The 22919-nt window shown below is 45.4% G+C and overlaps 1 protein-coding gene across 1 annotated transcript in view; it reads right to left on the bottom strand.

Moving 5' to 3' along the window:
• The window catches only part of SIPA1L3 (signal induced proliferation associated 1 like 3), a 485058-nt gene that overhangs the window by 86593 nt on the left and 375546 nt on the right, over positions 1–22919 (bottom strand). Inside the window, 1 exon segment of the mRNA XM_033954455.1 lies at positions 15719–15993. Coding sequence (XP_033810346.1) covers positions 15719–15993 — 275 coding nt within the window.

Raw genomic sequence — 22919 nt, 5'->3', positions numbered from 1 at the left:
TTTTTCCGCTTTCCCATCTTCTGTAAATTCTTCTGTTGCTGTCCATTGGTTCCTTCTACCATGATCCAGCATTTCTCCCTTTCTCATCTTTCGTGCCTTCCCACCAGCCCCATGCCCAGCATTTCTCCTTCTATCACCCCTCTCCAGCACCATGCCACATCTCTCCCTCCATTCCCTTCACCACTGTCCAACATTCCTCCCACTTGCATCCCTTTCAATCTGTTCCACTGTTCCCTCCTATGATCAAAAATTATCCTCTTTTTTCCATTCCCTGTGTGCACACAACCATCTCTCTTTCCCGCTCACTGACACACCCACACCCAATTCTCTCCCTTTCTATTCCCTCCCCCACCTCAGCATCTCTTTCCCTCCCTTCCTCTCACCCCAGTTCATGCCTTCTGTGTCCAAAAATGCACTCCCTCCACCCCTTCACTTGAGTCAAGGTAACAGCAGGGGTTGGAGGCAGCCTGCAGCACGCCATATGTAGCTGACCCAGAAGTCTTCCCCTGAAGTCAGAGCTGACATTGGAGGGAAGGCTTCACATCAATCTTACACTTACAAGGGTAACTTAAAAGAAAAACAGCCCCCATATTTACTACTTGATGCATAGCTAAAAATAATCTTATGTTATATTCTTATGTTCCTTATACCTTCATCTTTGTAATTTTTGACGGAGTGAAAAATCGATCCACTTGCACTCGTTCTACTCCACTCAGGATTTTGTAGACTTCAATCATATCTCCCCTCAGTCATCTCTTTTCCAAGCTGAAGAGCCCTAACCTTTTTAGTCTTTCCTCATACGAGAGGAGTTCCATCCCTTTTATCACCTTGGCCGCTCTTTTTAGAACCTTTTCTAGTGCTGCTATATCTTTCTTGAGATAAGGAGACCAGAACTGAATGCAATACTCCAGGTGAGGTCGCACCATGGAGCATTACAGAGGCATTATAACATTCTTAGTCTTGTTAACCATCCTTTTAAAAAAAGAATTCCTAGCATCTTGTTTGCTTTTTTGGCCGCCACCGCACATTGGGCGGAAGGTTTCATCATATTGTCTACAATGACACTCGGATTCTTTTCTTGAGCGCTAACCCCCCAAGGTGGCCCTTGATACATCTGGATACATTCGTATTTTGTGGCTCATAAACAAAACTTCTTGGTGTTTAAAAAACATCTTAAGCAACCAATCTCTATCAAAGTCCAATGCCAATTGTACTCAAAGTAGCTGAACTGAAAGACCTTGTTGGTTAGTAACAGGATTATTTTTCTCCTGACTCCTGAGTAAATTGGAGGGTGGGAGGATTCTGGAATTTTTAATACTTCAGTTAGATATATTTTAAACATTTCAATAGGAGATACAGAATATACTTTAGGAAAATTAATAATCTGAGGTTCTGTCATCTGACTGCATTTTCCAGCTCGCTGACACTGGTCAGTTTTGCCTCTTTTCTAAACCTGAGAGGGGAAGATGGAGACAGGAATAATGGTGTTATGGATAGATTTCCTTGCCCTTTCCTGCTGCTTATGTTAATCCAAAACTGCATGTAGAGCAAAACTTTTAAGAGAAAATATTAGTGCCACCCCCCTTAAACATGACTAATACCTACAGTATAGTGTACTCCATCTCCTGGAGACACAATGAAGTCTTAACCTCTCATAGATTCAGTTTTGCTGCCTTTACAGTGGAGTAGTAGCTCAATGGTTCAAGCAAAAGGTTGAAAACCAGGGAAGCCTAGTTCAACTCCCACTGATGCATCTTGCAATCCTGTGCAAGTTACTTAATAATAGCAGCTTTATTTATATCCCGTCATACCTTTTCAGTTCAAGACCATGTTAGCCCTTTCTACAGAAAACTTCATTGGTTACCATTTGAAGCAAGGGTCATCTTCAAATTTGCCTGCCTCTGCTTCAAAATCCTAACTGGCTCATCCCCGATATACCTGTCACGCCACTTCGTGTTCCCAGGCTCTAACCGTACTCGTAATGCCCACCTATTTGCCTACCCTTCTCCAAAGGGATGTATCTACAAAAGATTCCTCGACAAAACCTTCTCTTTCCAAGCTGGCAAATGGAATGACTGCTTGACCACCCTTATCTCTCTTGCCCCAACTTACCTATCCTTCAGGAAATCTCTCAAATCATACCTCTTTGATAAATTCCTCTAACTCCAGCCCTCCCAACCAAACTACTAATCTCGACCTCACCTCCCTTCCTGCCCTTCCTCTCCCTTCTCACCTTTTTACCTCTTCTTCCACGGTTTTTCCTTCCCCTTTCTGCACCCCCTTGTAACTGTTATTGGATCATTTTGTAATTGCCACTGGTTTATACCATACACTTGATAACTAATTATTTGTATCTTCATTGCATATGTACAGTCTGTTCTCCTGTAAACTGCTCTGAACTGTTTTGTGGTATTGCGGTATACAAAAATAAAGTTATTATTATTATTATTATTAAGATGGTGTACAGTAAAGGAGAAGTACAATGTGAATACAGTGGGTACAGGTATCAATACAAGTGTGGGGAATATGGATTACATGAGTAAAGGGACGTTACGGTGTTGGCTTAGTGTGGGAGGGGTGGGCCATAGAGTAGCGAGATGCAGAGGGTGAATTAGTCTGGACGGTGTGGTTGGTAGATCAGACAAACTTGTTGAATAAGTAGGTTTTCATGTTTTTTTCTGAATTGATGGTATGATGGTGAATTCAGGAGAAGGTTGCTTAGGGTATTGTTCCAAATGCCTGCTTGGAAGGGAATCTTTTGTAGTGGCATCCCTTGGAAGTTTTGCAGGAGAGGTGGAGGTTGACCTGTAGGATGAAGTGTTTCAGGAGGTAAGTAGGTGAGGTGCCAAATAGTGTCTTGTAGCATAGGCAGCTGAATTTGAAGATGATTCTGGCCTCAATTGGTAACCAATGGAGTTTTTTGAAGAATGGGGTGATGTGGTCCATTGCCTCAGGTACGAACTGACTAAGACCTTTGGAGATCAGAAATAGAGCCTGTACCTGAATATAACTCACCTTGAGCTATTTCAGAAAAAAAGGTGTGAGCTAAACCTAATTTGTTGCTTGCAGGCACAGTCAGAGACAATCGCTCTATCCAACCAGCACCTGAGGTGCTGTGCGACACTGTGGAAACAGGTGGACAAGAACTCCTGCATAAACAGCAGATTATGGGAGCACTTCTGCCAAAGTGATCCATCCCACATGCCTTTGGAGGAAATCCATTAGCCATGTATTACTCCAGCTTCCTACCACATGGGCTCAGTAGGTGAGATTCATATGGCCAAAGCAATCTGTGGTTTTGTTTCAGCTGTGCTTGAAGAAATAAGTCTTAGTTCTGAAAAGGCCCAAGTAAATTTCACTCTGACAAATAGTTTTAGAAAGGAGCAGAGCTGTGTATTACATGCCTTGTTCACGATTCTGGAAGCAATTGATTACCGTCGGAAGCGATCATGATGGGAAAGTGCTACACACTGAGCAGAAATAATTACAGCCTTTTCTATCAGTGGCATATAATGGAAGCCAATTATGCAGTATAAAGGTTTCTCTGCAAGACACAGTAAGTGCATTTAGAGCTAGAGAAATGTCATATTAATACCAGAAATCAAAATCCCCCCTCCCACCCAGAAACAGCTACAGTACGTTCTCACTATTCGCAGCAGTATGGTTCCCGAATATTTTTGTGGACTGTGACTTCGCAAATAATGAAACAATGCATCTAAGGGAAAATAGATGTTAGGTTCCAGTCATACATGTGGTTCCTCAAAAGTGCAGAAAGTGAATAATGGATTCTATAGGAAAAACAGGGACAGGTTTCTGCATGGGACATCACTTGACAAAAACTATATAGAACAGGGCTGCCCAAGTCCGGTCCTCGAGATCTACTGGCAGGCCAGGTTTTCAGGATATCCACAATGAATATGCATGAGAGAGATTTGCCTGCACTGGCTTCTTGGTATGCAAATCTCTCTCATGCATGTTCATTGTGGATATCCAGAAAACCTGGCCTGCCAGTAGATCTCGAGGACCGGACTTGGGCAGCCCTGATATAGAACATTCAGAATGTTGCACACATTTTATTTGCAGTACTGCTTGGTGGCCATTTTCAGAAGTGAAATCAACTGATTTTTAAGTGCATAGGTCTGCGAATATGTGAACACAGCGGAGCGAATGGTAACTAGCAGTCACAATTTGCGCACTCGCAGATACATGAAATTGCAAATATAGGATACGCAAATAGTGAAGAATGCACTGTACAGTGCACAGTGGCAGTACAATCCTGACCACAATGCAACTGTATTCTATTTACTCTGCACTGTTATTTCACTTGGAAGATATCATTCTTTATCCAGGAGTCATTTTGGGCATCTTTCCTTCCAATGCTATCATTTTGGGTAGACAACCATACAGAGCAGGTACAACAGGGGGTAAATTTTCCTCTCACGCACAAATATGGTTTTGACAAAGAATAAGAATCCAGCTAATAACAATGGTTCACAGACAAAACCACCGAAGACAAAGGCGCGCGCCGACAACTGAGCGCAAGATGGAAGCGCGCGCCGAAGAAAAAGAGTGTTTTTAGGGGCTCCGATGGGGGTTTTTGTTGGGGAACTCCCCCACTTTACATAATACAGATCGCGGCGGTGTTGTGGGGGGTTTGGGGGGTTGTAACCGCCCTCATTATACTGGAAACTTAACTGTTTCCTTGTTTTTAGGGAATAAGTGAAGTTTTCAGTAAAATGTGGGGGATTACAACCCCCCAAACCCCCCACAATGCGGCGCAATCTGTATAAAGTAAAGTGGGGGGTTCCCCCCCACACCCCCTATCGGAGCCCTTTAAAACAGTCATTTTCTTCGGCACGCGCCTCCGCGTTGCGCTCAGTTGTCTGCGCGCGCCTTTGTCCCGGCGTGCTTTTGACCTGACACCAATAACAATACTAGCTTCAAAAAACACACATACAGAGAGGGCCAGTTTAATCACTAGGTAAATTAAGTGGCTGCCTTTTATGACAAAATTTGAAGAATGGCCAACTGAATGAAATATTCAAAGCCTGCCCTAATCACTTAGGGTCTTTCCAGAGGAGCTTAACCATTAGACAAGATTAGGTGATGGTCTAGGGCAGGGGTAGGCAATTCCGGTCCTCAAGAGCCACAGGCAGGCCAGGCTTTCAGGATATCCACAATAAATATGCATGAGATAGATTTGCATCTCAAGGAGGCAGTGCATGCAAATCCATCTCATGCATATTCATTGTGGATATTCTGAAAACCAGATCTACCTGTGGCTCTCGAAGACCGGATTTGCCTGGTCTAGGGCAACAGCTAATAGCGGTAGAAAGGAGCATCTAAACTGAGAGCAAGAGACCCCGATAAGTCACAACCATAATCACACAGTTTTACCCACTGGAAGAGTGGCAGTTCCAAATAGCCATTTACCCATGTATATAACTTTTGAAAATTTCCAGTTTTATTATCAAAACTAGTCTTTAAGCCCGTTATATTAACGGGTGCTAGAATAGATGTGTCTGTCTGTCTGTGTTTCTTTATCTCTCTCTCCTTGGCCGCTGTCTGTGTCCTTCTGTCTTCTCCCCCCCCCCCGAGCAAAGCTGTCTGCTCCCAGCACACACCTCCCTCCAAAGCAGCCCCCTTTCCCTCTCCCTAACTGTCTCTCCATGGCCCTCTTCTGTCTTCCCCCCCAGAGCAAAGCTGTTTGCCCCAAGCACACCCCTCCCCCCAAAGCAGCCCCCTTTCCCTCTCCCTGTCTCTCCATGGCCCCTTCTGTCTTCTCTCCCAGAGCAAAGCTGTTTGCCCCAAGCACACCCCTCCCCCAAAGCAGCCCCCTTTCCCTCTCCCTGTCTCTCCATGGCCCCTTCTGTCTTCTCTCCCAGAGCAAAACTGTCTGCCCCAGCAAACCTCCCCCCCAAAGCAACCCCCTTTCCCTCTCCCTATCTCTCCATGGCCCCTTCTGTCTCCCCCAGCACACCCCTCCCCCCGAAGCAGCCCTCTTTCCCTCTCCCCCTGACCCCCTGTATTGATCCCCTTCTTACCCTCCCTCCATCCCGTCGTCTTCTGGCCTGCTCCTCTTCAAAGGAGCCTGCGATCATGGTGGCCGGCTTTAGCGAACCTCGCAGGCTGCTCTCCAACTCGGTAGCACGTTCCCTCTGACGCGATCCCGTACGTCAGAGGGAACGTGCTACTGAGGTTGGAGAGCGGTCTGCGAGGTTCTTTAAAGCCGGCCACGATCGCAGGCTGCTCTGAAGAGGAGGATCAGCGGCGGCAGCGGTAGCGGTGAGCGAGGGCAGGAGGTGTGTTCCCTGCTGAGGATGCGGGCAGGGAGAGAGCTTGCCTGCGCTTCTTCGCAGCAGCTGTTAGTGAGTGAGGGCGGGAGGAGGGGAGTGGCCAAAATGTTCCCTGCCGCCGGGTTCTAAAATGGAGCACGGCCACGGATCACACATCACAGCGGCAGGGATCACGCTGTTTTAACAGCGCATGCGCCAGTAAGCTTTTATTATATAGGATGAGGCATCAGGGCTAGGAGCTTGAAGTTAGGTAGAGGTGATGGGGGTTGGGAGTGGAACTGAAGGCTGAAAGGTTCTCTAAGGCAGTGTTCTTCAACCTTTTGACACCTATGGACCGGTGGAAATAAAATAATTATTTTGTGGACCGGCATCTGTCCGCGGACCGGCAGCTGAAAAACACTGGGCTAAATCGTGGACCAGACCCTGCCCATCTCCACCCCCATAATAGTACTAATTGTAACACCATTTTTCCATTCATTTTTCATATACACACACAATATAAATTGTATTAACAACACATAATGGTTATCCACAAAATTAAACTACACAAAGCACAGTGTATGCTTCTCAGTATTCATTCCTACTAGAACACAGATAACCCCATGCAAATATGGGACCAAAAACTAAAAGTACTAATATTCACAAACAAACCCTAAGATGCAAGACTCTGCATGCAGTAAAACCCCAGAGGAAAAGAAACAAATGCATTTCTTCCTGAACAGACAGCAGATGTAAATCAATCAGTAAATTAAAAAATAAAATCATTTCCCCTACTGTTGTTGTCTCCCTCCCTCCCTCCATGCTGTGCCTTGCCTTCTGGCCTGCCCCTCCCCCCCCCCGGGTGCTGTCTTCGGGCCGGCTCCCTCTTCCTCAGTGCTGCGATACACAAAGCTGTGGGCAGCGGCTCCTTGTGCGTCTCGCGCCTCATCTAGAAGCCTTCCCTCTGACGCTGCGACTCAGGCGCAAGACACACGTAGGAGCCTCTGCCCATGGCTTTGTGCACTGAGAAAGAGGGAGACGGCCCGAAGACAACGCTGCATCGAACGCACTGTGGACCGGCGGTTGAAGAGCACTGTCTGGGGCCCGATGCACGTGCAGGAAATTTCTGCGGACTGACACCGGTCAACGGACTGGCAGTTGAAGAACACTGCTCTAAGGTGCTTTATAGAAAATGCAGAGCTTCATGGCACGGATAAGTCACCTTTGATATCATACCACAACGAAAGTCCATACTCTTTACAGGTAGCACCAGCACATGTCTCTGCCAAACTCCAGTTGGCTAAGCAGATGAGGTGACTGGCCTTTGCATTGCATAGAACGCCATCCAAGACTATGCTGCCATCACCGTCTTGTCATACTGTCCCCTCTTCACCCACTTTGGGCAATTTGACCAAACAATTTACAAGTTTCAAACAAAGCTAACCGTGCCCACTTTCCAGTATGCACACAAGCCTAGATGAACCCTGAAAGAGAAGCTCATGTATGTCTCTCCTCTTGGCCGCTTTGATATATGCAGAAAACTAGCGTGGACTGGCTAAAAAGCCAAGAAGGTTCTGTTAAGTGGTGTAATTATAAAAATGAAAATAAAACCCCATCAGAATCCTCATACACCTGATGACATGTCCAGAAGATATGATGTGATTGCACAACAAAAACTATTGTTGACAACTGCACACACCTTGTAGAATACATGAAGCTGGAAAATAACACCCGTGCCAAAATCCTTATGACCCCCCTCCCAACAGCAAATGTGGTATTGACAGCAAAGATGTTAATGGGGGAGGGAACACAGGGTAATTGCATAAGTCTCCTCCCTTCCAATCATAGGCATAAAATGGGTAAATCATAAAAAGAAGAGTAGAGAAATGGCCTAATGGTTAGTGCAGTGGGTTGAGAACCAGGAGATCTGAAAGGGGAGTCCAAATAGCAGGGATATCCAAATACCAATAATAAAAAAACAACTTTCTGGAGGTTCAGCATCACTTCTAAGCCACTGTGCATCCGGATCTCAAAGAGGTGTGTTGGGAGGTGTGTTAAGGGCGGGCATTGAACTGACATCCTGAGGGAATACCTAAAGCTTTCCTAGGCAGAACTTAGACGCATTGAGTCAGACCTGTTTTAGTTTCATCTAAGTTCCTTAAAGGTACCCAAACTGACAAGACTTGAGGCATGACTCTACCTTACTCTCCCAGTGGTCACGACCCTCTGCCACCACCCAAATAGGACATCCCCCCTGATATCTCCCTAACCTTAGGATGACAAATCGGCAGGAGGGAAGCCCATTTCCTCCTGCCTACAGGGCCGTACCCCTCCCAAAGCATCCCACATCGGTGGGTGTGAAGGAGAGAGCGCGCACCAAAACCGTCTGAGCTAATGGGGCTTCCCCTGCCATGATCAGACAAGGTAGCTGGGTACGTCTGCAAAACTTACTTTTGTGCGTTTTTTTCATGTGGACGTTTTTATTTTTGAAAATGATAAAAAATGATAGAGGTACTAAAGATCAAAACGCCTATATACAGTAGGTCATTTTCAAAAATAAAAGATAGACGTCTGGCTGTTTTGAAAATGGACATATTCTCTAATGGATTTCTGGACATCCAAATTAGACTTAAGACGTCCTATCGAAAATGCCCCTCTGGGTCTAATTCCCACTGCAGGTCCTTGTAACCTTGGGCGAATCACTTAACCTATCACTGCTCCAAGTAGAAAACTTGATTGTAAGCCAGATGGGAACAGAGAAAGTATCTGCATATAATAAATGTAAACTGCTTTAGTTGTAAAGGTAGTATATCAAATCCATAACCCTTTACCCCAGCTCCTCTTTTTTTCAGTCTTTCAATATGTCTATGCTTCAAGGTACTTTACGGCTTAGCCCCTAAATATATAACAGACATTTTCTCTTTCACAACCAACAGACATAGGAGAAGCTCACATCCAAACTTTGTTTCCCCACTGGTTAGAGGTTGTAAATTTAGAAGTCATCACTAACATCTTTTCTCACATCAAGCAGCATTATGGGGTAAAGATCTGGAACAACTCTTCAGGCCTACTACTTATAGAGAATTCAGGAAACGCCTAAAAACACATCTGTTCCTGAAATACTTAGGTAACTGATCTATACAATCTTAGTCCTCAACAAATGATCTCTAGAACTGTTAATCACTAACTATGAACTTTGTTAATTCCACTCAATCTATAGCATCTTTTAATCATTGTAAACCACATAGAACTTCACGGTCCTGCGGTATATAAACTGTTATTATTATTATTATCCTCTTTCCCCCTTTCCATCCAGGCAGTGGTGTAGCGAGGGTGAGAGGTGCCCCTCCTCTGCACCCCACTTCCACACACTCCTTCCCCGCCCCCTCCTGCCGTGCACCCACTTCCCTTCCCCCGTAATGTTCCTGGCGCGAGCAGCAACCCTCAACCTGCTGTCACACCAGCGTCAGCTCTTCCTCCGACATCACTTCCTAGGCGTGGATCCAGGAAGTGACGTCAGAGGAAGAGCCGTTGCTGGTGCGACAGCTGGTTGGGGGATCGCTGCTCGTGCCAGGATATTACAGAGGTACGGGGGAAGGGAAGCGGTGTGCAAGCATGGCGGGGGGGGGGGCAGAGAGGACGACGGGTGCCTGCATCCACAGACTGCCCCCCCTTAATACACCACTGCATCCAGCATCTCCTCTCTTACTCTCCTCATACTTTCAGCCAGCATCTCCAGACTAGCAGCAGCAACAAAACCACCTAAAGCAGTCTCACGGCTGCAGTCTTCATGCAGCACTGTTGGCTCTGCCTGTCCCTCTCACCAGAACAAGCAGCTCACTTCAGCTTTCTATCTTCTTCCCTCCCACTGCCACACCGTCTGCTGCTGCTACTTAAGTTGGAAAACCATCTAAGACAGAACCGAGGACAAGGGAAGCTGAGGTTCAAATCCCACTACTCCTCCTCATTACCTTGGGCAAGTCACTTATCCCTTCAGTTATAAACTTAAAGCCCTCTGTGTACATCAAAATACCTTTTGTTTCTGAACTTTAATTTGCCTTGAACTACTATCGTATATAGTCGAATACAAGTCGATCCGAATATAAGTTGTGACCCCCATTTTCCCCCCCAAAAGGAGGAAAAATGGTTGACTCGAATATAAGTTGGGGGCTTAATATTGGGGCTTAATATTCAAGTGTCATGCCCTGCCAGGATCTGCACCCAGTGTCCCCTCCGTCACGCCTTCCCCTGCAAGGTTCTGTACTCAGCCCCCTCCCTGCCAAGTTCTGCACCCAGCCCCCTTCCCTCCCTGCCCTCAGTCCCATTCCCTGCCAAGCTGTGAACCAAGCCCCCTTCCCTGCCAGGCTCTGAACACTGTTCCACCTTCCTTCCCTGTACCCTTTTCCTCCTAAAAAGAGCCAACCTCATCAGTGAGGTCACAATGGCTTGATTGTCCCATATTCCCCTCTGCTCTCTAACCCAGCCAGCAGATTAACCCTTCCCCTTAACGTAAACCACCTAGGGGTAGGCTGGGACAGGAGGGATCCCTCCCGTCTCCTGCCCCAGCCGACACTAACAATTACCAATCTCCCTCGCGTACCTGTTTGTTCCCTGGTGGTCCAGCGTGTATCCCGCGCTGAAATCCTCAAGAAAATTGTAAAGGTAAGTAGCCAGCGACACATTTAGGCCGGCATGCAGCAGCGAGTTTTTCGTGCTGCCAGCCAGCCCTGCACTGCTCCTTGATAGGCTGCCGCAAGTTCTCGCGTGATTTGCGGTTCTCGTGGCAACCTATCAAGAAGCGGTGCAGGGCCCGCTGGCAGCATGAAAAACTCGCTGCTGCGTGCCGGCCTGGGTGCGCTGCTGGCTACTTACCTTTACAATCTTCTGAAGGATTTCAGTGGGGGATATATGCTGGACCACCAGGAACAAATAGCTACGTGAGGGAGGGAAGGTGGTAATTGTTAAGTGTCGGCCGGGCAGGAGACGGGAAGGATCCCTCCTGTCCTAGCCTAAGGCAGGCCTGCAGGAAGTCCAGGAGGGTTTCAGGTGATCACTGGGGGATGACCCAAATATAAACCGGGACCCCCATTTTTGGGCCAATTTTTTGGCCCAAAAATCCTGGTTTATATTCGAGTATATACGGTACTTTATCTAAAATCCCAAATCCCTTTAACACTGCACATTAAAATTAAAATGCACATACGATTAGCCCCAAAATAGAAAATTCTCTGTTTATACCACTTCAAGCTAGTGCATTGAAAGGTGAACTGATCGTCATAGCTTACTATTTTTTTTTTTTCTAAATCAAAAATGTAAAGCTTTCAGACAAGCTGAAAATTGAGCATTCTAGTCACTCTCTCCATCTCTAATTAATCCAAAAGAACAAAAAGGGCATGAAAGGAAGGACACGGCAATTTACAATCAAATTCAACTGAGGCACTCACTAATGAAGCAGACATCTGCGATACAGCCATAAGTCAATATCAGAAAACCACTTGAGCAAGAAAGCTGCAGGTTTTTCAGTTCCCCACTTATCACTAAGACTGGCTACTTGTCGAGTAACCCCAGCACCGATCAAGCCCCAACAAAAAAAACACTTGCTCAGCCAGTCAGTGAAACACAACCCAGTCTCTCTTCAGCTGAAACCAAAAGCAAAACACAAAGAGGAAAAAAAGCCCAGCTCCCTCTTCTTCTGCCCTCCTTGTACCTCAGCGTTCAGGAGTTAAACGGCCGCATCATTGCCTACATTCTGAACAGAGGTGGCTAAATCTAGTGCTCTTCCCGAGGGACAGATTTCAAACTTGGACGACCATAGCAGAAAGGGACTGATTCATCAAAAGGAGTTGCCTACAGTGTCTGAACTTGTTTTGGGATACCTCAAAAGCAGGTGTGGTTAAACCCAGGAAATACAGAGCTGCAGTTTACATTTATATATCTATATGCACAGTATTTACCGAGGAAAGGCAGAGATTTGCCCTCATACATCTGCGTACAGTTTGACTGAATTCAAACTTGTGTGAAGTCAGCTGCAATTTTGTGCTTTTCAGAAAACCTCTCCCTTAAGCAGAGGTATGGTTTATTTTTATGCTCAGTCTCTCTTTAGACGTTATAATCTCAGTCAATACTCTGGCATTGGTAAACCATTCATAATACCACAACTTATCCAAAAAAATTTCTATGTGGATCGGGATTGTGCAGAATAAGTTGTGAAGGGGGGACCTTTTCTTGAAGCAGCCTGTCGGCGAAACATGTCGGAAATGACAGGTCTCTTTCCCGATGAGATAAGATCATCAAGAAAAAGAATATAATAAGATAAGTTTTAACCAGTTTTTATAACGGTTAAGTTATTGACATTAAGCACTTTAATAAGTTTGAGATATAATGAAGCACTTAAAAAAACCCAAAAAATTGTGAAACATATTGAGTAGGGGCTAGTGAAGAAGCCATAGCCAGTGAGAAGAATTTTGGCAACCAAGCAAACACAAAAAATTGTGTGGTGACCAAATGGCTTGTCTGAAGCCCTGATAATTTGACTAAAGCAATTTATTAAGAAGAGAGAGCGGCATTGAGAGATATAGTTGTGGTATTATGAACAGTCTCTCTTTAGAGCACTTTGGTAAGGTTCTATTGAATTGCTGCATATTGATAGTCACTGGGATGTAAGTGATCCAGCTTGCAGGGTGTGGCTTTCTTTCCCTCCTACTTGACCTGCAAACACTTATGAGCCTCAATCAGAACAAGTCAGGAAGTACAAGCTTCTTAAAAGGTCCCCTGGGGTTAAATTTAATAGTGAATCATTCCCAAGTCATGTCACATTTATAAGGATTACACTTTACAGTAACATACAGCGACTACAGTGGGCTGTGAAGACTTCAGTGAAGAGCAAATAGCACAGTGCCTTAGAACTAGGGTTACCATTTGGCTCCAGAAAAAGGAGGACAGATTGAGACATTGTTTTCAGTAGAAGTAAAACCCGGATGTCTCAATCCGTCCTCCTTTTTCTGGAGCCATATGGTAACCCTACTTAGAACTGCTTCACCAATTCACTGGAAGTCTGATGTGAACTGAAGAAAGGGTGGAAATTCAAGGCAGAAACTTTCAAGTTCAAGTTCATTTTTATTTGATGAATCGCCTATTTAAAACATTCTAAGCGATGAACAATATAAAAGCACAGTGTAGGGAAACATACAGTTTTTTAGACAATTTTTAAGACAACATTTTAAGAAACAAATTATGTTAAACCTTTCAGGACCATAAGGATCGTAGGCCAATTTTTGTGGTTTTGACGACATTTTTATGGTAAAAAGGGCTTGCAGATGCCAAAAAATTGATTTTTTTTGTGAAATATCATTATTTTTTTAAAAAAAATCACACTTCTGGCTTATGGACAGTGTGGCAAGTGAATCTTCTCGTCAATCTGGCAACGACGCTAATGAATGAATGTCGGAACCAGTTTGTTTACATAAAGGCAGTATCATATGGAATCCGTACATATCAAATTTAGAACTGTAGACTATCCCAATCAAAATTTATAGGATTTTAAAGTTATGGGACAAATATGTCCCTTGGTCCTGAAAGGGTTAAAACAATTAAAATACAACAACATTTTAAGAAACACATATTATTAGGGCAAAATTTTAAAAATCAAAGTTTATAGTGGATATTCTTAAAAGTTGAGGCTTGGTGACAAACATGATAGAGAGGGGAAAGAGGGGAAAAAAGTTACAGTAGTCTAACTAGGAAAAAAAAACATAAAAGGGATAAAAAAACACAGGGAAGGGGAAACTTTCTAGGGATTCACTCAAGGCTAAGACACAAATATGAGGGAGACTATCCAGCAACCTAGCACTAGAAACTAGCAACTTCCATAACCCCCACCCACGCACACACATAAAACCCATTTAGACTTTGTTAATTAGGGCTTCACAAACAACCAACCCCAATGCAAAAACATTAAAACAGGTATTTATTAGATAAGCACTGTAGAATCATCATTTCCTCATATAATCATTTGGGGGAGGGGGGAATGGTAATTCAAATATAAACCAAAGGTTTATATTCTACCATTCTTCCCTTGTGATGCCCTATCACTCTCCCTCCTAGTAGTTATACCCCTCCACTGCAGTTATACTTCCAAACGGGCAGACTTTTGCTGCTACGAACAGGGCATGCCCGCACTCTCCCCAAGCCCCAACTCCACTGGAATGTCAGCTATTGCTCCCTCCCTTCCTATCTCCCAAGCAAAACAACCGTGCCTGTAACCCTGCCTGCGCCCCACTTGAACGTTAGCTAGTGCTCCTTCCCTGTCTCCCAAGAGTAATGCCCACACCACTGCCCATGTCCCAACCCCCACTAGAACGTCAGCTAATGCTTCTTCCATCAGTCCCCAAGCAAGAGTAACGCCTGGATTGGATAGTGAATTTCTGAAAGAGCTAACTGGTTCCGTCACAATCCCTGGGAATCATCTTTGATACGGCAGAAGGTCATATCTATCTTCCAGAGGCAAGCAAGGAACTCTCAGTGGGTTAGAGGCTTGCTTCACAGAGTTCCTTGACAAATTTCTTTAGAAGTTTGGCTGTTAGTACTTCTTTCAGTACGTTCCTAAAGGTCTTTTTCAAGACTACCTGAAATAGAGATACCACTGTAATATCTTGTTATCAGTTTGGTAAGTCCCCTGAGGAAGGCAGTGTTCTGCTGAAACCACAATCCTAGTTGGGACTTCCCATAGGAACTTTCAATAAAATCCTTTGTGTTGTATTGTGACATCGGCTTTGCCTTTCTTTTGTCTTACAGAAACAGGAGCATAAATAACTCTGCGTTCCCCTCTGTCAGAGAATGGAAGAGATTTAAACAGTATGAAATGATATTTGCTTACCAAGCCCTTAAATTCTTACCGATTTATATCACATTGCTTTGGTTATCATTATGCTTTATCAGCTCTTTATAAGAAACCTTAAGATTCTGTTTATGTTTAAAAAATATATTAATTGATTATTCTATATTGTATTACTGTTGATTTGTTATTTCTTGGAGTTTGTCTTGGCTTCTTGGATTTGTAAATTTCTTAGAACTTAAAGAGATATGGTTATTGTTACTGCTTTATTGTTAAAGGAAACAAAACTATTTGGTCTTGTGCCTTTTTGGTAGTTTTGTGCCATAGTTTCCCAAAGTCCTAAATAATCAACAGAATGCAAATTATTGCGTTTATCCATTCGAAACCCAGACGAATGTACCGTGAAATGTATACAGGGATAAAACAGACACAGACCTGCTGGAAGTTCCTCAAAGCTAATCTCAAATGAACTATATTATAAACGATCTTATACATACAGGTGTGAGTGAAGATCAGGAAGTTAAGACAAAGATGCCCTCTTGCACATATTCTACAGTACAAATTCTTGCACATATTCTGCAGTACAAATACTTCAAATGAGTCTTCTTACCTTCGAGGGTCCCCATTGTCATGTGGCGGTATGATGACCACCTTCACAGTGACGGAGGTACGCAGCAAGTCGATCATCTGGTCATGAGTTAGTGTAACCACAGCAACTTTGCAGATCTCAACTAGGCGACTGCCCTGCCGAAGTCCCGCTTGCCATGCAAAGCCATAGTCTTCTACTTCCGCGACAGTGCCATCATACTTCACATGGAAGCCAAGCTGGCCCAAGCCATTCCGCCGCAGTGTCATATCAACCGTTTCACAGCCTGTGGTCACAATCTATAGAGTCAAAGGGACAGAATGATTAAGTGTGTCATTTGGGTACGATAGCTATAGAAATTCTAGACCCAAAAACTCACAGTCCACATTCTTATGAATCAGGCAAATCTCTATCATGATTTCCTGTGTTCCATACCAAACCTCCATTTAAAGAATCACATCAAATGTAGATACTGGGGATATAGGGGAAAAAAATGTCCATACACGGATACATGCTTCTGCATCTCATACAGTGCATACAACATTGGCCTCATAAAAGAGGAGGAAACAAGCTGGTGGCTAGATTTACAAAACCGATATGAGTAAAGATAAAAGGATTTTAAGTCATAGTATCTGATTACAAGGGAACTACAGGAAACAAGACAGTGAGCCTGTTGTTTCATGGAGATACTGAGCCCTATTCATTAACACAGACCCCATAGTAAAGTCACTATCTCATTCATGCATTTCTCCAAGGACAAGATTAATAGACACATTGCACTCCCCAGCACATCAATGTGTCATATGTTAGTGATTATAGCCATGAAGCGGCACCTAGAAAGCACTAAAAACTCACATTGTCAGTGATTGCTTTCCACCTCTAGCAAGTTACTGGAACAAAGCCTCCAGAAACTTGCGTGGATATTCATAATTGGATTGCATGGAGGAATAGCCTAGTGGTAAGAGTATGAGTTGAGAACCAGGGAAGTCAGGGTTTAAAGTTGCAGATGTTGTCCTAGTGATCTTGGATAAGTCAATTTACCTGCTATCGTCTCAGATACAAGCTCAGACTGTGAACCCTCTGGGGACAGGGAGATACCTGAATGTGACATGCCTTGAGCTTTCAGCGAAAAGCTGCAAACAGAATCCTAATAAGCACAAACAGATAGATTCCATGGGTCACCAGGCTGCAAGGTGGTATAAATTAATATCTGAATTTGTATATAAAAAGAAAAAAAATGGTCTTAGAGATATTTGGAGCATTGAGATTAAGCATCAGATCAATGCATCTCAATGGCCACGACTTTGGTCTTGGAGGATAAGATGTACACTGTCAGCATCTATGAGACAAACTTGGTTTTTTATTTTACATAGAACTTTATGGACCCCTACACGTTTACATAGAATTGATAGCTCTAAGTCTAATAGATGCTGGCATTGTCATCTTGAAGCAGGGACATTAGATCATCTTTTATTCTATTGTCCATTCATATTAACATTTTGGAAATCAATTTGGCCCCAAATCAATAGGATGTTAGAAAATCCTGTAGCCTTGACATACGATACAATTCTATTTGGTACTGCAATGAGATCTCAAAGTCAAATTTCATCAAATAACAACAAACTTTTATTTATAATGACTGGAATAGTGGTACAACAAATTACACACAATTGGAAAAATTGTGACAGATTGAACTATAATTTTTGGTGGAACTCAGTTTGCCATATATATAAAATGGAACATACATTTGCAACACAAAAAGGATATATGGATAAATTCAAAAAGATTTGGGGACCATTAACAAAATATTGTAATAATTGAATTTCATTTTCCCATAATAAGAAAATAGTTAAAGAAGAAAGGGAGGGAGGGGATATGGGAGGGGGGTTTATACTCTTTATTATAAATTATAAATAAAATATTATTAATAGATGGTATTCTTACATGAAAACAATGTAATAAAGGGAAGGGAAAAAGGTTAATAATTTAAAAAATAATTGATAAAATCATTACAATATATATGTTGTATAACTTTATAAGAAAAATAATTACAGTTATATGATATATAAAATCATAAGAAATATAAGATAAGAAATGTTATGTATAAAATACATTATAGAAATATCAAGTGCATTATTAAGATAATTGTATGAAAATTTATGACACTTGTTGTTAAATGAAAAAAAATCAATAAAAAAAACTTAAACAAAAAAAAAAACAAACAAAATTCATGCATTTTAAGGCTTAATTCGGGCTCTGCCATAACCTGCGTGCTGAAGACAGGACTCAAAAAAAAAGGTTCCAGGCATCAGATTGCTCAAAAATGTTGCCATGGAGCCTGGATTTTCATGCTCTGATGCATTCTCCACTAGAATCGTCGGTCCGTCAGGTCCAACATTTCACGACATCAGCAAGTTTGAGCTGCACTTTGCCCTGAGACACTACAAGTATGTGGGTGTCATACAGCTTAAATATAGTGGTACAAGACCTGAAGGAACAGTTGCACTGGTGGCTGCAAGATAGACAACAAGATGAAGGGTATTTGACTAGTGTCTGGGGACGCGGCTGGCTTAAGACAGCTGGAGCTGGAATGCTGGAGAAGGGGGTTACTTAAGTTAGTTTACTGTGGGTGATAGGCTGGCAAGGAAGTTGAGGGGGGAAAGGAGATACAAGAGGTGCCACGATGACAGGTGAAGTATAAAGAATCAACTTAGGAGGGCACTGGAACACTTAGTAGCATGCTTGGGTGCAAAGGGGCAATTGATCCTATGGGAGGGGGAAAAATTACTATATATACTTTCATAAACCCACACGAATATAAATTGAGGTAACCTTCCCCCCCCCCAAAAAAAAAAGGGGAAAAATGGTTGACTCAAATATAAACCAAACTCATATCAGTCTCACAAGGTTACTCAGGTTGCGAGTTCAATCGCAGCCTGCTCCTTGTGACTTTGGGCAAGTCACTTAATCCCTCCACTGCCCTAGGTACCACACTTAGATTGTGAGTCTACTGGTACAGATAGGGAAAATATTTAAGAGTACCTGATTACTGTTCAATGTAACCGCTTTGGGTGAATCTCTTCATGAAAAGGTGGTAAACAAACATAGCAACCACTGTGGGAACTCGTAACTGCCATTTTTAGTAATGAGCCAAAGGAAATTGAACCCCAACAATCGACAGAGAAGAAAATCCAAGAGAAAACAAAACAAAAAAAAAACACACTGTGGAGCAACGATGATCCTGAAATGGACTTTAATAAGGATACAAAGTTCCAAATGCACATCAAAACATTCCACAGAAAGATAAAACCTAGTCCGCTGACTGCACAGGACCCAACACGGTCCACGTTTTGACAAATTGTCTTCTTCAGGGGTCCCTAAATATCCTAAGGTAATAAATACATGGAGAAACTGGTATGTGGAAAGAGACGCTGCTAAATCCAAAGCAATGAGACTGCACAGGGCAGAAGAATAGGAGGATTGCTCTTGTCCTGCCTCAGTAGGCCCAGGGAGAGGACTGAAATGGATCAGAGGAGGAAGATCGAATATAAACCAAGACCCCCATTTTTGCCACAAAATCTAGGTTTATATTTGAGTATATACAGTAGTAAGAATGGAAAGGAATTTAGCAAATCAGACCCTAGAGAAATTACATAAGATCTTGAATGGGGAACTCAATGTTGTATTTCTCTGACCCCACCTTCCCAATCTCTATTAAACCGCCTTGATGACTTCATCATGGGTATGATCTGTGGGATTAGGTGGGGGAGTGTGTGTGTGTGGTATCTTCAGGGCTCATCAGAGTCCAGGGCCTCGGAGTGCCTTTCCGTCCCCGCTGGTCTCGCTTGCCCTGTGTAGATTAGAAAGGGGGGGGGGGGAGTTTTGTTGCTGTTACTCTTCTTCTGTACATGCTTGTTCTATTCTTGTATATGATGCATCATTGTTTGTATTGTGCACCATTGTGGTGCCCTGGTGTTGTATTTGCTGTTGTTTGCATCAATAAAAAATTGTTTGAACCTAAACCACCTTGATGGTTAGTCTATAAGGGGGTATTATCAAATAAAAGAAAACCCTGACATTAAAACTACCGTATTTTCGCGGATATAACGCGCACCCGTGTAAAACGCGCACACGGGTATAGCGCGCAGAAATCACGATGATATGTACAAAAACTTTTGTATACCGCGCTCACGGGTATACCGCGCATGATGCCCGACGCTCCTTTCGCCCGCCCTGACTTTCCGTGCGCTGTCCCGACTCTCCGTTCACCCCCCTGACTTCTGTGCACTGCCCTGACTTTCCGTGCGCTGTCCCGACTCTCCGTTCACCCCCCCTGACTTCCGTGCACTGCCCTGACTTTCCGTGCGCTGTCCCGACTCTCCGTTCACTCCCCCCTGACTTTCCATGCACTGTCCCCCCTTGAAGTCCTGTCCCCCCTTGAAGGTCTGTCCCCATCCTGAAAGCCTGATGCCCCCCCCCCCGACGTCCGATACATCCCCCCCCGGCAGGACCACTCGCACCCCCACCCCGAAGGACCGCCGACTCCCCAACAATATCGGGCCAGGAGGGAGCCCAAACCCTCCTGGCCACGGCGACCCCCTAACCCCACCCCGCACTACATTACGGGCAGGAGGGATCCCAGGCCCTCCTGCCCTCGACGCAAACCCCCTCCCCCCAACGACCGCCCCCCCCCCCAAGAACCTCCGCCCGTCCCCCAGCCGACCCGCGACCCCCCCTGGCCGACCCCCACGACACCCCCCCCCCCGCCTTCCCCGTACCTTTGTGTAGTTGGGCCAGGAGGGAGCCCAAACCCTCCTGGCCACGGCGACCCCCTAACCCCACCCCGCACCAGTGTTCCCTCTAAGCGGGCGGGTGTTGTGAGCAAACTTTTTTCACTGTGAGCTAAAAATATCGGGCGCCAGCAAGTTATGAGCCAAATAAATATGTTGCTTTCTACCACAGAACTTCCTTACGTTTGTATGGAATCTATCCCCTTTCAACTTTAGAGAGTGCCCTCTCGTTCTCCCTGCCTTAGCTACTAAGTCTATTCCCTTCAGTACCTTGAATGTTTCTATCATGTCCCCTCTCAATCTCCTCTGCTCAAGGGAGAAGAGGCCCAGTTTCTCTAATCTTTCGCTGTACGGCAACTCCTCCAGCCCCTTAACCATTTTAGTTGCTCTTCTCTGGATCCTTTCGAGTAGTACCGTGTCCTTCTTAAAGTACCAGTGCTGGACGCAGTACTCCAGGTGAGGGCGTACCATGGCCCGGTACAGCAGCATGATAACCTTCTCTGTCTCTTCAGTCCAGCATCTGCCCCTTCCATTCACTGTCTGTCTTTCCCTGCCATCTCTCCTCCTGCCCCCCCCCCCACCCCCCAATTTGGTCTAGCCTCCATCATCTTCCTTCTGTTCCCCTCATGGTCTGGCATCTCTATCCTTCCCTCCCCCCTGTGGTTTTTAGCATATCTCTCTTCTCATTTCCCTCCACTCAGATCTGATCATTCTCTGCTCTCTCTTCCCTTTTCTTCTCTGGTCTTCCTTCTCTATTTTCTGCCTCCATCTAAATTAAATTCTTTCTTACTATTTAGTCCCGTTTCCCTCTTTTCACTGTGTCTACACACAGCTTGTCACCCCTTTCCCTCACCCCTCCATTATCTTACTATTTTCTTCCCCCTTTATTTATCTCCTCCTTCCATCCAGTATGTGTTCTTTCCCCACTTCCATTCAGCATCTGCTCTCCCTTCTCAACTGACATCCATCTGCCTTCTGCTCTCTCTCCCTTCTTCTCACTTCCATCATCTGTCCCCTTCTCTCTCTCTCTCATCTCCTCCATTCCATCATCTGCCCCTTCTCTCTCTCTCTCTCTCCCCCCCCCCCCCAACTTCCTTCATCTGCCCCCCTTCCCCTCACCTTTGTGGGTCACTTTCTTTCCCCTGAGGGTGGCTCATGTCACAGGGGAAGCTTTGGCCGAGCAGAACCGCTTGATTGACAGTGGAACTTACTTGATTGATGTCGATGCTGGGGCCCGTTGCCGTTGAAGGAAAAAAAAAAAAGGTGGAAAAAAAGGAACCTGTAAAGGCGAGAGGAAGGGAAACCTCCAGGACAGCTGCTTTTTGCCCTCCTTCAGCGGCCCAAGAGTTCAGACCAGCAGCGGCAGCTCTGTAATGCTTTTAACTTCGGCACAGAGCTGCCCCTAATCAATAGTTTAGCGCGGTTTCATGAGGCAGCCCTCGGGGCCTGTGATAGCCGGCCCGCTTCGATGAGGCGATGTGGGCCGGCCTAGCAAAGGCCCCGAGGCTGCCTTATGAAACCGCGCTAAACTATTGATTAGGGGCAGCTCTGTGCCGAAGTTAAAAGCATACACAGCTGCCGCTGCTGGTCCTGGAGGTGCGGAGACAAGGCAGGAGGCAAACGCGGTGGAAGGCAGGAGTCCCGGCGAAGGCAGGAGTCCCGGCACAGCGACTGCAACAGGAAGTTGCAAGTCAGCTGACGCCGGCCTTATCGTTGGCGGCGGGAACCGAATCCTTCGCGGACCGGCAAGATTTTGTATGCGGACCGGCGGTTGAAGAACTGTGCTCTCTACAACTGTGTGCGCTGTGACGAGAAACTTGTGCGCTGCGAGGTAATATTTTGTGCGTCAGCGCACCCCAGCGCAGCTTAGCGGGAACACTGCCCCGCACTACATTACGGGCAGGAGGGATCCCAGGCCCTCCTGCCCTCGACGCAAACCCCCCCCCCCCCCCAAACCGACCGCCCCCCCCAAGCACCTCCGACCGCCCCCCCAGCCGACCCGCGCCCCCCACGACCCCCCCACCCCCCCTTCCCCGTCCCTTTGGTAGTTGGCCGGACAGACGGGAGCCAAACCCGCCTGTCCGGCAGGCAGCCAACGAAGGAATGAGACCGGATTGGCCCATCCGTCCTAAAGCTCCGCCTACTGGTGGGGCCTAAGGCGCGTGGGCCAATCAGAATAGGCCCTGGAGTCTTAGGTCCCACCTGGGGGCGCGGCCTGAGGCACATGGTCGGGTTGGGCCCATGTGCCTCAGGCCGCGCCCCCAGGTGGGACCTAAGGCTCCAGGGCCTATTCTGATTGGCCCACGCGCCTTAGGCCCCACAAGTAGGCGGAGCTTTAGGACGGATGGGCTAATCCGGCCTCATTCCTTCGTTGGCTGCCTGCCGGACAGGCGGGTTTGGCTCCCGTCTGTCCCGGCCAACTACCAAAGGTACGG

The sequence above is a fragment of the Geotrypetes seraphini genome, chromosome 8 (assembly GCF_902459505.1).
Source record: "Geotrypetes seraphini chromosome 8, aGeoSer1.1, whole genome shotgun sequence".
NCBI lineage: Eukaryota > Metazoa > Chordata > Amphibia > Gymnophiona > Dermophiidae > Geotrypetes > Geotrypetes seraphini.
This window is presented reverse-complemented; position numbering and strand designations above follow the sequence as displayed.